This window comes from Apteryx mantelli, chromosome 2, assembly GCF_036417845.1.
Source record: "Apteryx mantelli isolate bAptMan1 chromosome 2, bAptMan1.hap1, whole genome shotgun sequence".
Taxonomy (NCBI): domain Eukaryota; kingdom Metazoa; phylum Chordata; class Aves; order Apterygiformes; family Apterygidae; genus Apteryx; species Apteryx mantelli.
The window spans coordinates 37936202-37948753 of record NC_089979.1 but is presented as its reverse complement, the minus strand read 5'-3'; the positions used below and the strand labels follow the sequence as shown (position 1 = coordinate 37948753).

The following is a 12552-nucleotide window of genomic DNA, read 5'->3' as shown; positions in this document are numbered from 1 at the left end:
ATTTGAACTCCTCTTAAGAGGAAAAAAAAGCTGATCTGCTTAGATGAATATCTGCAGAACTCATTCTTGATTTTTTTTTTTTTAATGCTATTGGGCTTTTGGTTTTGTTTTTAACGTAGAAAACTAATAATAGCACCTGTAATTGAGATTGCTTTCTGTCCTAAGGCACAGTTTTTAATCACAACTTTTCTGGACTTAAACCATTGAGGTGAAATTTTCCATTAGGACAACTAATTTTGGAAATGCCTTTCTAAAAGATGTATTTTGCAAGGTTTGAAGGAAAAGATTCAGCAGCCTCACAAGGTATATTTTTCACTCATTTCTTTGCTTTTCCTAGTGTTTAAATGAAAAAAGAAAAAAATATTGTAGAATCAGTGTATGTTTTTCCCTCCACAGGAGAATTTAGCCTTTACAGACAAAAAATATTAGTCAACATGTGCATGTGTGAATTGATATTCATCAGCTGATTTCCAGTGATTATAGCAGGGCTTCAATGCCTTCACAGAGACACCTAAACTTAGGTGCCTTCATCTGAAGCTGTCACTGCACTGGTGAAATTCTCAAGTTATGAGTATATGAACTTTTAACACTATCAAGTACTGCTGCTGAACTAAGTAAGCAGTTGTATTGCTTCTAACTCAGGCAGTGGTAGTTTGCAGATAAATAACTCAGTGCTGCATTATATGTACAAACGTGAAGTCTTTCTTGCAAAGGGCTACTGCTGTTCTATTAGCACCATTTTGTGTGAGGCACAGGCATATGCAATATTATGTGACAGGAGAGAGGCTTTGTCACTTGCATTCATCTTTCCTTAGGTCGCTATTATGGCTGCTTATAGCCCTAATCATTTTCCAAAGTATGCACCAGAGTCGGAGAATAGCAATAGGGTAGATGGTCAGTAGCAGGATTTGGAGGCAAAAGAATTCAGGAGAAAATACCCATGAAAAAGTGCATGAACAACAAGTGTGTGGAAGAAGACAGGTAGCTAAGAACAAGTTAGGGGGTAAATAGAAAGAGCTGGACCAAGGAACAGATTGTGAGTAAGTGTAGGAAAAAAAGGGAAGAGCTAGAGTAGGGCATCAAGGTTGGGAACTGCCTAGGAGAAGATGATCTCAGGAGAAGGATACAAAGGAACAGAATTTTAAGGGTTCATTAGAAGCTGCAGAACATAAAAGCATATGTGTTTAATGATAGCTAGAGAAGTCAGGGAATCTGCTATTGATCCATTTATATTTTTGAACTTCAGTATTCTTTTGTTGGCATAGAGCTATGAAGAATCTCAGTCACATTGATGACTGGTACAGGGAGCTTCCTGGAGAAACTTCCTTTTATTAAGAAATGAGAGAATGGAACTTGCCTGTGTAATTATAACTTTGGTACCAAAGTGCATTGAGGTGTATAAATGTATTACAGGAATTGTAGAAAACAGGACTGTGTGGGACCCTGAAAGTTTATTTAGTCTATTTTGCTGGCCAAAAATCTTATCAACTATATATGTCATTCCTGCCAGATCCTTTTACAACATGTTCTTAAAATTTTCTGGTAATAAGAATTCCACAACTACCCTCAGCAATCTGTTCTACAGTGCCCATAGATACTGTTTCCAGATGTTCAAGCCAAATTTTCTCTTGTACCAATTTTAAGCTTTCATTCCTTGACCTAAATGTGGTGATATAAAGAATTTATTCTTTCCATCTCTATAGCTACTTTTTACATAATTGTATGTACCTCTCTTCCAGTGAGGCAAACCCTTTGCTATTACCTTTTTCCCATTCATTCTTGCTTGTACAGATGTAAAGTGTTGACTCCACAGACAATTCAAGACAAAAATATTTTTAAAAAATTCTTCAGTAGTGAGAAATTCCATCAACCTTTAATCAATTGGTTACTTATTTCTCACATGATGCTTTTTTGATCTTGAGTATCTAGCAGTGTGTTCATCATTTTTCAAGTGGTGTTTCTCTGTGCTTTATAGGAAAAGTCTATCACTGCCTTTGGTGGTGATAAGGTTCCTTTCATCATAAAAAGCACAAAATATGCTAGGTGTCTTAGTTTTCATATGCCAAAATAGGTATATAAAATACCTATTTCATTATCATTTGTTTGATCACATTGCAGACTATTTCGTTTATGGCACCTTAAGTACCTTGCCACTTCTAAAATATTTTCCTTCTCATTGTTTTTTTCCATATCGTAGTACAGAAGGGAAACATGGGATTGCTTGTCATCACTGGCCAAAGTTTATTCTTCAACAAAAAGAGCTGGCATATGATTTTCTATGAGACTTCTTCCTAGCTTGTTGATTTAACAGTGGAAACTCTTTTCTCTGAGGAAATCTTTTAGGTCATCTATTCAGTCTTCAGCAATCCTATGATAGAGGGTAACAAGCCTGTTCTTACATCTGAGAGATCGCTATTGAAAATTCTCAGTATTATTCTTGCAAGACCATAGTATGATATATAAAAGAATTATTACCATTTTAATGCTCAACCAGATAACTATAAATCTCCCAAACAGTTGTGTGACCATGCATTTCCTCAGATACATGTTGAAATCCATAAGTCATTGGAGAAAAATTACATGTTTTTTTCCTCTGAAACCAGATCATTTAACTTCTTTGTAACGTCCAATTTAATATATTGGGTCACATCTGCTAAAGGATTATTACACTAGAAGGAGGCAATGTATAATTTATTAAAATACCCCTGCAGGGATAGCAGGCTATCTATTTAATATACAGAAATGCTTGCTGGTTATACTGAAAGCTCCCAAATGAATCCTTTAGCATAGGAGTAAAATGGGCAAATGAAAATAATTGCTCATTATATAATGTTTACTGTGTTATATTGGTGCCTAGCAGCTGAATAATATTTATGTTAACAGTTCTTTTTCAGCTCTGCATATTGATCTCCTGCTGGTCTAGAGCTGATATATAGTTGTACTGAAAATGGAAAGATAATACTTTTTTTTTTTTAATGGAGGGTGTCAAAAAGGCTCTTCCAACACGTCATCAGAGTCAGAGGCAGGGGAAAGAAGTCTTAGATTTTTGTGCCAAAGGCTTCTGAGATTTTCATTCACTCTCTCTTCTGAGCTGTTTCTGTCTCATCTCCTTGTAAACTCAAAGGCATTGTGAAAAACACTCTCTTATAGGCAGTGAGAGTTTCTCAGTGGGTGGGAAAGCTTGTCTTTCCATCGCCTCAAAGGAACATCACTGTTGCCATGCTTAACAAGTTGGAGAAGGACCAAATGACTGTATGTCTTTCTGTGAACCCTGAAAGTTAGAAAGCTGGCAATTACCTATCCTCTCTTAGTAAATGCACAGTTTCTGTGTAACTGAATGGTGTTAGAAAAAGATTTTGATTCATGGCACAGGAACTGAGAATTGACTTTGTGTTGTTCTACATCATTCCTTGCATGTACAGCCTCAGACAGCAGAAGCAAACCCAATGTTTGAGAGTATGGTGTCCAGCTGGAAGCTTCCTAGACCATATCTAGGGACTCAGTGGGACTGACATGCTTCAGAGTTTCCCTGCTAACAACAAATGGCACTTTTACTTAGGAGCTGTGAGCTCAGCCAATATGGAAAGTTCTTATGCAGACTTGCTTTATTTGCCCTTTATCAGCCCCTGGGACTAATGACCCCAGATTCATCTGCAACTGATTTTGAGAAAGTCAGGCATCAGAATTAGCAATGGTTTCTTGAAACTGGGTTGGAATGTTTTTGCATATAATTGGCCTTTTCTGATTAAACTGCATTTTTTCAGAAACTTCCAACCTTACCTGTTAGTCATTTCTAGATGCAAGGTCCTAGGATAGAGGGATCCTTGCTCTTATAATGATGCTAGTTCTGTGAGTTCTGCTGGATATGAGCACGTGAATGTTTGAAACAAAACGCATGTTGCGATCCTTTATTTTTATTTTTCTAAACTGCATGAAAATGCAATAAATCCATCACTTACTTTCATCACTTATCAAGTGGTTAATATATAAGACATAGCAAGGTAATCAGCCACAGACTGAAATAAATGAAGTTCAACTATATTTTCTATGGGCAAGGAACAAAAGACGTGAAAATCATCTGTATTATCTCAGCTAATTGTGCTATACTAAAGAATATTTCATTTTATTCAAAGCACTCTGTTTTCACTAACATAGTGTTTTAATAGATTTCATTTCGTTGTGCATTTGGAAGGTTCGTTCTGGAAGTTCCTGGAAAACAGAAGTTTTGTTTGCAAAAAAAAATAGTGCAAAGCATCTCTCTGATCCATCTGATTCCATCATAATTGCATTCAAGTCATAGGTTACAGTGAAACCCTGAAGTGTTTAGGAGAGCAAAAACATATTAATGCATTGAGATTCCTTCTATGTTCTCCATCCTATTTGATAGTTTATACTGAAAAAGGAGTAAACCCTTGCAAGTCTTTCATATAATTTTTCCCTTCTTACCTTCTTGGTAGTTAATGTCTTCAAATTTTACAGTCATTTCTATTATAAAGAGGATCAATAGGAGTGTAATAATAATGTAGTGCTTCTTTAGTACCTTTCCTTTATAGATCTTAAGACATTTTTATATTTAAAGCTGCTTAAGACCTTTGTGAATAAGTAAATGAGATTTATTGAAATTGCTTCAATCACTGCTTAAAATTCTATCCTCCTCCCCCAAAAAGCAACATCATCTTTTTGATTGTGCCTACCAAAGCTGCAGAATAGTTTATAAAGGAAATGCAAGGTGTATGCAAATTGTCTGAGTTCAGTTTTGGACATGACAATAAAATATGACTAATTACAATTCCCTGTAAAGGATATCCAACATACTTACTACAGCATTGTAGCAATATTGTGGTATTAAGCTGTATGCATTAGGTCTCATTATTTCCTTGAAGTAAAGGAAAAAGAATGGTGTTTGAGTTTAGCTTTACACATACCAATCATGGCTTTTTGTGTTTAAACTCTTACATAGAAAATAATAGTTTTGCTTCTTTTTATTCTATTACTGACTTATTGTCAAGAGAGGAGGAAAAAAACACAATAATAACTAATTTAAACAAAATATATGCTTCTAATTACAAATATACATAACCAGTAGTTATTTGTATCAGGGATAAAATGCATATTTTAAATGAAGTGCAAAAGCAAAGTTTACCTACTACCCATGTAGAGAAAAAAGTCTTCTGCTGTTATATTCTTTATAAGTGCATGTCCCTATTTCTTGCAAGTAATATACTTAATGCAACCAAATAGAGATTGTTTGAGTGACTTCTATAAAGTAAATAGCTGTTTAAGTTGACACAATTCAATTTGCTTCAAACACAATTTGCTTTACACAATTTAATTTGAAATTGGTTTGCTACATACTGCTATGGCTCTGCTAATGTGTGGTAACTTGCTTAAGCTACAGAAGCTTGATCGCTTAAAGGGACCTTGAGCAGAAAATTCAGTGTTGAACCTGCTTGGAGCAGGAAGTTGGTTTAGATAACTTTCTGAGGTCCCTTTCACCCTGAATAATTCTATGATTCTATGAATCATTAATTTTTTTTATTTATTTATTTTTTTAGACAAATAGGTATTCATGTGTCTGCACACAGCTTTAGAAATAATTAACACTTCCTGGTAATGAGATTGTTCACAATACTCATATAAATGTGGAAAAATAACATAGTTTCTCCCTGTCTAATGAATCATTTAGACTCCCTTGACAGTTGGGGAAAAAAAAAAAAACTTTGAATATGTAAGATGAAAAACACTTGATCAAAAACTCCACTGCAAAGTTATTCAATTTGAATGACTGAAGATTGCTTTTTCCCATAGGATTTTGTGACTGTAATAAATAGCTAAGAAATCAATTTCTTTCCAGTGTATTTTGAAACTACCTTATTGGAAAATCATGCACTTTACCAGTACAGTACTGGTCTCTAGTTAAAATCTACTTCTAACAATTGCTGTGAAATATGAAAAATGTAGTCAACTGTGTGTGTTTAAATCTCTTCTAGCTAAAAAGAAGAAGAAGCCAAAGCTCTTAAACAAGTTTGATAAGACCATTAAAGCTGAACTAGATGCTGCAGAAAAATTACGTAAAAAAGTAAGTTTTGAATGTTTCATTCAGAATTGTAAGTTGTAGCCACAAATGAATATATATAAAAATTAACTTGGAAAAAGGGAGAACTATGCTGTGATTTCCTTTTCTGAAGTTAACTTTTTTAAATTAAATATCCAGGGCACATTTGTACTTCAATTTTCATTTCTGTCTGGTAGTTTATCTTTAATTTTTTTTAAATCTTGAATGTACGTTCATTCATGTCTGTTTGTTCACCTTTAACCTTGAAAGTATGTACCTTAACTGCTGAATTTTTAATTTGAAACTGCAGGGGAGAAGTGTACTTCTTTTTTTCTAAGTATTTTTATGCTACTTAATCACTATGTGCTAACCAACAGAATAACTGTAACTCTTCAACTCTTGGTCTTTGTGTTAGAGAAACTGGTATTCAGATAATCAAAAAAGTGGTTAAATCAATTACGTGGAATAGGTTTAGATCCGTCATATCAACCATGATGTGCAGTTCACCCAAAAGAGCTCTTGTCCATTTGAGAACTGAAGCCAACTTATATAAAAGAATTTAGATTATACAAGTGTGTTAATATGGATCTCTCTGTAAGTGTTCATGTGCTTCATGAGCATTAGCTGAAGAGATGTTTCTGCTGGAATTCTGCATGCGTCTGAAGAGTATTTCTGCTCCCTTGCAACTGCTTAGAGGGTGAAACAGACATTAATGCTTTTCACCGAGGGCAACAGGACCTTACCATCAATCAGTCAATCCTTCTTGGTAATTTTGAATGTAATAGTTTGAATCTGGAAAAAAAAAAAAAAACATCCTCAGAGGTCTTCTGTGATAGCTTCCAATTTTATTCATTTTATTTGAAATTTTCAGAAAAATAGACCTTGTCAACTGTGTCCCTTTACCAAATGTCACATTACATAATGAAGCAAAACTACTTGACTGTTAGAAATGAAAGACCCTAAGCCTTTTGGGTGTAAATCTTGCAAAACACTGATATGCCTCACAGACTGTCCTAGCACACAGAGAAGAACTGCAAGTCTTCATTCTGCTCTAGATTTGAGATGGCTGAATATGCCACTTACAGTACAGTGCAATAAAAACCATTTTAATCTCTGCAGGTGTAGGATGTTTTTTCATTTTTAAAAGATTTTGACTGTGCATGTTTAGGTTTATATTGCCACCCATGCAGCCTCAGAGTTTCTATAGGTCTATGAAGGGGCTGAAGACCTACTATAGACTAGTCTCAAACTGTCTCTGATGCTGCTTTTCTCTAGAAGCCTTGTTTACATGGTAGAATACAAAAATAAAATGCATTTTGATCCTTATTGCTGCTTGAACAATTGGCTGATCAGACTGAGACATAACAGAAAGTTCTGATGAGCCTATAGCACCAGCTGACTGACTGATTTCCTGCCTGTGTCTCTTGGTGAACTGCAAATAATCATGCTTCTCTAGTAGGAAGTAGGATAAATTTAGCAGCAAACCAGATGCATGTAATATTTATCTGAAGATAGCAAGACAGTTGTGTATAATAACTGACTCATATTTATACAGCTGTAAGTGTTGGATGTGGCTGCAGGATCCGATGCCAAGTTTTGCAGAGCAGTGCTTATTTCCTGCTTAACAGTGCAGCTGGTTCTTTTCAACTTCCATCCTTACTTGCTAGTCAGCATCAATCATGAGAATACCAGTTACTTTCTGACTTCATATGGGACAGGGAAGAGATGCAGAGTACATGTGAAGGTCTGAGGGATATAATTATTCTAAAAATTCAGAGGAAGCATTTATATACTTACAGAATGTTCAGTACTACTTTCCCTCAAAGAGCCACAGTTACAATACAGCTGGTCATGTGCAGAGAGGAAATTTCTAGTTATGTATAGAGCTTTCTTCTTATTCTGTATGTTACATTTCAATTTGGATTATCTGTGTAATCTTTACTGTACATTTTGGTATAGTAAAGTGATAGTCATCTCAGCATTTTTTTTCAGTCAACAAAGGAAAAGTGAGTAAAATAAAAACAAAGCTATTAGTTTTACCACAGAAAGTGAATAATATTGTTTTATAACTAATCACAATGAATTTCTCACAAGGAAGCAGCAAAACCCAACAAAAATGTGAGTGAAACCTGTTGATTTACAATCTGGACTTTTTATATTTTTGTTTTGTTTTTAATTTGGGGTAAATAATCTGATATTATGCCGTTTTCATGCAAATAAAATCTCTGTCTTCCAGGGAAAAGTTGAAGAGGCTCTAAGGGCCTTTGAAGCATTAGTGAATCAATATCCACAGAGTCCACGAGCAAGATATGGAAAAGCACAGGTACTGAAAAAAGTGTCATAAATTTTAAAATAAAATAAATAAAATAAGATTAAATAAAATAAGATTAAATAAACATGTTTTAACAATGGAATTCTAGACACAGTCAGACTTCATTTATAATTTTACAGACATTTTCTAAGGAAAAATGGTTTATGTTATCTGTCAAATTGTATCCGTTTCTGCCGTCCTTACTTCCTCAGGTACTTAGAATGCTTTTTGTCTAGCTTTAGTCTAGAGGGATGAAGGGTAAATAACACAAAAAGATGTATAGTTCCTATAGTTTTGATGAAAACTGCCAGGCGAATGGGAAGAGAGAAACTTCAACTAACGTCCCACTGCAGGATTGACAGGCAGAACTTAGTCGTCGCATGCTGTTTGCTGCATCTGGCAAATCAATACATGTCAGTCTGCTCTGGGCTAACTGCTGCTTTTTGTTTAGTGAAGAATATCAAAAGGGATACAGGAAGGGAAGGAGATTTTCAGTTTTTATAGGGAGACTGTTAAAGAGTAAAGAACACAAATTTGTAGGCAAGAAGGCTTAATTAGTTCTTTTGCTTGTGGAGTAAGCTTTTCTGTTTCAGGTATTCCCCTCCAGCAAAAGAAAGCTTTGGAAAATAAACTCTGCATTCATAATAATTTGTGCCATCTTGGGATGTCTTGGAAGAAGATAATCCTGGTATTTTTTATAAATAGTAGGATTATCCCACTCACCTATTTGTAATAAAAGCCCATTTGAACTTATGTTAATCAAGATGAACAAAGTGAAATCCTCACAGTGAAGGGGAATTGCGTTGTGATACAATTAATGAGGCATTTGGATTGGAGTCACAACCAGTTTTCACTTGGCTGATGACAGTCATGCTAAAATCACAGCAATGGTTATCCGAAAACTTATCACAAAAGCACCTGATACACAGTAGATCGATCCTTTGATGTTATATGTGAGGGGTAGTCTGCTGAAGTCTTTACCCTTTTACACTAGCAGACCACCTAACTTTGTATATATGATGGATACAGTTTTCTGTTAAATTATGCTCTTAATACTTACCTCTTTTATGAGTCCATGGTTATGTATAAGAGAATACTCTTCCTGTCTCCTTATTAGCTCACTGCTTTCAGGAAGGAAGGCAAATAACTGAAGCTAGCTATGATGCTTTTTCTCATTCAGAATTCTTCCCAGTGACACAACTTATTTGCCGCTTTGCAATAATTTGTAGTCACTATATACCACTTCAGCAATGCTTAAAGGAGCTACAGACCAAGATCTGGAGTCATAATTAGCATACACTTCCTGGAAATATATAAAAACAACTATGAATTCATTTCCATTTTCAGTGTTCTTTGTACACTCCAGTTAATGTGTAACACTTTTTACTGAACAATCACATTAACATGACTGATGGCACTTTTATTGAATCAAGTGTGGCTTAGATGAAGCTGTTTGAAAGGAATGGGAAATTCACTGACAGATGGATTACTTTCAAGATTTGCATTGTAAGACACTGTTACTTTTAAAGAAGTATTTATACCAACAAAGTGCATTCTCATCACTAACTAACAATAAAACTGCACAGGGGTAAGGCTAAAACCCATGATTTCACCACAAGACTGTACCCTCCCCTTCTCTATGAAGCACAAACCAACATTACATGTTAATTTTGAAGAGTCTACTTCCAATAAGATGTGAGGATTAATTTTCTTGATCTTTAAATAACTTTAAAAGGCAACTGTTTTCTCCAAAATTCTGCAAGAGATCTTTTCAGAAATTCATGTTTTGATTTCTGCAGCTATGCTTAGGTTTCAAAAATATTCTACAGAAATAGTTAACATCTTTAAGAATGAGAAGAACAGTAGATAGAGAGATCTTAGACCTCCTTATAGATACTATATGATTTGTAGCATCTATATTAGTGAAATTAAGCAGATCTTATTCTGATATTTTTTGTTTCTTTCTTATATATATTTTACTATCCTCTACGCTGAAACTTCCTCAAAAAGGGAAAAGCAAATTTACTGGTAAATATAAATCAGAAAAATAAATAACCTCTTAAAATTGATTTCTGAATTTATCTCTTAAACCAACATATCAACCCTTGGCTTGGAGTTGATCTCAGCCAGTCATGGCTGAGTAAACATATTATTAAATATTTTCCATATTCAATTTCAAAACAGCAGAACACATCATTGAACATGGAGAAGCCTGGAAGAAAAAAAAAAAAAAAAAAAAGGAAAGAAGTGCAAAGAGTTTCCAGATGTTAACTGCTGACTACAACATATACTGCTAATACAACTGAAATTTTTTCAATTAATGTATATATAAATGATAAAACAATGAATTTAGATTGACCAGTTGTATTTCTACTGATGAGATGTTTGTGATGCATCTACACTTTGCTCTGCTAATTGGCTCAGGAAGGAATGAGCCAGTAAAAATAGAAGTATTTAGGAAGAATGCAAGAAACATACAAAAATGTATTTGTATATATGTCAGAATATAAATCATATAAAATAATGCTTTAAAAAATCAACATATGACATAGTCTTTTTTTTTTTTTTTAACGCCAGCAGTGGAAACATTATCAAAATGCCATACCACAGGTGAAATCTGTAGTAGTTTCTACTTGGCCTCACTGAAGCTGTAATTTCACAGCAGAGATGTTATATGTTATTTGGTCTGCTCCTGAATTTGATGAACAAATTGAAGTTCTTGAAGCATTATATATGTAAAAGTAAAGCCAATTCCCAATTTTTTTCAGGAAAGCGTTTGTGCAAAATTGTGTCTGAATATCAGAAAAAAAATTGTTGGTATGTTTCAATTTACATAGTACTGTCAGCATAACGCTTGGTATACAAATAATCCATACATAGCAAATTACATTTTTTTCCATATTATTAGAGGAGATTTCTTCATTTAATTTTAAAAGCAGAAATTCTGACTTCTACAAATATTACCCCAAAATATTTGTTAGTGTATGTACTGCTGATGATGGTGTATGTTTTAGGTACAAATTTTCTCCTATTTATGCTTTCAAACAGCTTGCAGAAAACAAGAATTAGCAGTATAACCGCCTTATCACAAAGCACAACCAATTAAACTTCCCTTGTTATGCCAAAATTATAGAGATTAACGATAATTTTAAAATAGTCCCATGACCTAACAGTTACAAAGTTTTCCATTAGAGAAAGTAAAATTATTTAAAAACAGTGGGTTATTATGTGTTCTAATAATAGTTTTATGATTCTATCTAGTCTGAAGATGACTTAGCTGAGAAAATGCGAAGTAATGAGATGTTGCAACAAGCCATCAACACCTATGATGAGGTGGCTGGTCTGCCAAATGTCCCTTCAGATCTGATGAAACTGAGCTTGAAACGAGAAGCAGACAGGCAGCAGTTTCTTGGTAAGACTTGAGCTTGGGTTAAAAATTATGAAAGATGTGTGAACAAGACTTTAAAATATCACTAACAACTTAAAAGCACCTTGAATTTTCAGTAGGACATATGTTTCCAATTTCTTGAATACATACAAAAAATCTTAAAATTTTTTTAAAAATATTACTGTTGAACTAATATTTACAATTGTCTGAATGACAACAGTGCCTGCAGACAATTATGCACTAGGTGCTATGAGTAGCTATGGTTGAAGATGCTCAAAAAAAGTTAATTGACAGAGAAAGAGGAAAATGTTCTTTTTTTTTCTTCTTTTTTTTAACTGGAGGAGAGTTATGGGGATATTAATGGCATACGCAGGGTCTTATATAAAACAGAGAAGAACGGAATTGAACTCAGGGGTTAATGTTTTAAATTGCAAGGTTTTCCTTCTGCTGATATTTTGGAAGGCTTTATTTTTGAAAAGAAGATGTATAGATAATATTGAGTATAACTTAATGCACATGTATATATAATGCGTAAATGTATAATAAATGCATTTGTGCAGTTTTATAAAATCTATGTGAAAGCTGTTAACATACTGTTATTAAATTGTAATTTTGAAGTATACCTTTGTCAAGAAGAAATCACCTGTTTGTTATTATTCCTAAGTTTCTGTCAATGTTATTTGTTTAATTAAGTGAATTTATTCAATACTCTTCTCAGACTGAGTTACCAGTAGCAACAGCTTTGATAGCCATTAGACCTAAGCCTAAGATAGCTATTAGACCATTAATTACAAAGCA

At 34.1% G+C, this 12552-nt stretch overlaps 1 protein-coding gene across 1 annotated transcript in view; it reads left to right on the top strand.

Moving 5' to 3' along the window:
* The window catches only part of ASPH (aspartate beta-hydroxylase), a 114231-nt gene that overhangs the window by 68860 nt on the left and 32819 nt on the right, over positions 1 to 12552 (top strand). The window contains exons 16-18 of the mRNA XM_067290493.1: positions 5991 to 6079; positions 8292 to 8378; positions 11628 to 11778. Coding sequence (XP_067146594.1) covers positions 5991 to 6079; positions 8292 to 8378; positions 11628 to 11778 — 327 coding nt within the window. The remainder of the gene's footprint in view (positions 1 to 5990; positions 6080 to 8291; positions 8379 to 11627; positions 11779 to 12552) is intronic.